The 1,922-nt window shown below is 44.5% G+C and overlaps 1 protein-coding gene across 1 annotated transcript; it reads right to left on the bottom strand.

Annotated features, from left to right (window-relative positions):
- Window positions 1–831: 831 nt before the first annotated feature.
- Window positions 832–1,417, bottom strand: LOC118831881 (histone H2A-beta, sperm-like). Its single transcript, XM_036739352.1, has one exon. The coding sequence runs from the start codon at window positions 1,372–1,374 to the stop codon at window positions 943–945; it is 432 nt and encodes a 143-aa protein (XP_036595247.1). The 5' UTR covers window positions 1,375–1,417; the 3' UTR covers window positions 832–942.
- Window positions 1,418–1,922: the final 505 nt, after the last annotated feature.

Here is a 1,922-nt window from a genome sequence, read left to right as displayed (position 1 = left end):
TGGGAGAAGAACCCTCAAAATTTATAAAGGCTACAAAGCAAGATTTAGGCAATAACAGTTAGCCATATGTATACCTTGCTTAATAATTCAGTTATTACTTCTCCGCCTATGCTAACTAGTTCTACTACTTATAACGAAAGCAATAATTGAGGAAGATTTTAGCTGGCCTCCAAGTTCCTTTTTCTGACACACATATTATGTAGGGTCTTACAAAAAGGAGACAATGCAAATTTGGAGGCCAGAGAAGCTTGTCGCAAGGGTCTAGTGATAAGGGCTTGAACTTGAATCGTGGGAAAATAGAAGGGATAATACCCAGAGTCATAACTAGGAATTAGACCATGCTAGTACGAAAGACGGTAATTAATTGCCATCACCTCTCATACTGCCACTGAATCCTGGGTGTCTCATATAGAGAGAACTGAGCCTGTTGTCATGGACTTAGGCAGTCTATCCTCATTGCCATCCCCCTTCCCCACTCCATTCCCCCAGTGGCACCCTTTGGACAGTCTCAACCATTCTTCTCTAAGCTTGGCAGATACACACATTTTAAAGAAAAAACCAAAAGGAATGGAGATGGATTTTTAAAAGATTTTTAAGAGATAAAAAGATGACACAGGTTATCTTGGAAGAGAGAAGAGGAATTGGTTTGAAACGTGTTAGAAAGTGAGTGAAATAAGTGTAGCAGCAGGGGCAATCTTCATCCTCTTCAGCTTCTAGTGATTAGGGACTAAGAAATAAAGCCGTATCAACAATCAAATTTGTTCTTGGGGTAGAGAGGCAGGTGTGACGCAAGGGGAGTGAATGAGGAAACTGGACAATGTTATTCTGAGTTTTAATCTCTTTTAATAGAGTTTGTGGGATGGGGGTGGAAAAGATGGAAGACCCATAATAAAGGAAGTGGCTACCCTTGCTGGGCTCTCATGATGGGTCCATGAGCTGGACTCATTTGGCCTTTAGTGGCTGGATACAAGAATTTCCTCCACGGTTTCGGCTACTTTGACCCTTGTTCACCGACTGCAGGAGCTCCGAATGGATGCGGGGCAAGACTCCACCCTGTGAGATGGTGACGTCCCCAAAGAGTTGGTTGAGCTCAGCATCATTGCGCACAGCCAGCTGTACATGGCGGGGAGCAATGCGGCTCTTCTGGTTGTCACGGGCAGCATTGCCTGCCAGCTCCAGAATCTCAGCAGTCAGGTACTCCAGCACAGCAGCCAGGAAAACAGGGGCACCAGAAGCCAACCGATCGGCATAGTGGCCCTGGCGCAGAAAGCGGTCCACACGGCTCACAGGGAACTGTAGTTGGGCCCTTGAGGAGCGTGATCGGGTTCGGGCATGGGGATGCGAGGGTCCTGGGTGGCTCCGTTTCTCAGACATGGTGCTATCCTGAGCTCTGCTAGCATCCCCAACTGGTCCAAGCGCCTGTGAAACTCCTCATGCTGGGCAAGTCCTTTATACACCTAGACTCCTTATTTCAATTGGTCAGAGGGGAGCCAATCAGGAGCTTGGGTCCTTTGTGAGGTGGAATACCCACCCTAGCTGGTTATGATGTCATCACCTTCTCCTTTTCTGTCAACCCTTGCTACTAGGGCCTTTGCCTGGAACTTGTATGGCCATTGCCTATGCAACCCATTAATTAGTTTTTACTTATCTTTGAATGAACTAGAAACAAAAAAGCAAGTATTTTTAAAAATTGATTTTCATATTTGTAAGTAAATCCATATACAAAATTCTTCAAGAAATGAATTAATTTGTAAGTTCCCTTAATGTCTAAGAACTGCCAGAAAACAGTTCTCAGATCCCCCTGAAAATCTGGTTTTCTACATAAAACACAAGGGTGCTTGGATAAGTTTTCAGGCAAAACAAATACTTTGGCCAGACACTAAGACATGTTTCTGAAATACTAGTAACACTTACGTGAAACT

The sequence above is a fragment of the Trichosurus vulpecula genome, chromosome 9 (assembly GCF_011100635.1).
Source record: "Trichosurus vulpecula isolate mTriVul1 chromosome 9, mTriVul1.pri, whole genome shotgun sequence".
Classification (NCBI taxonomy): Eukaryota; Metazoa; Chordata; class Mammalia; order Diprotodontia; family Phalangeridae; genus Trichosurus; species Trichosurus vulpecula.
This window is presented reverse-complemented; position numbering and strand designations above follow the sequence as displayed.

Bases quoted from the DNA above. Each gene is read 5' to 3' on its own strand.
- LOC118831881 (XM_036739352.1), bottom strand. From the start codon at position 1,374: ATGTCTGAGAAACGGAGCCACCCAGGACCCTCGCATCCCCATGCCCGA.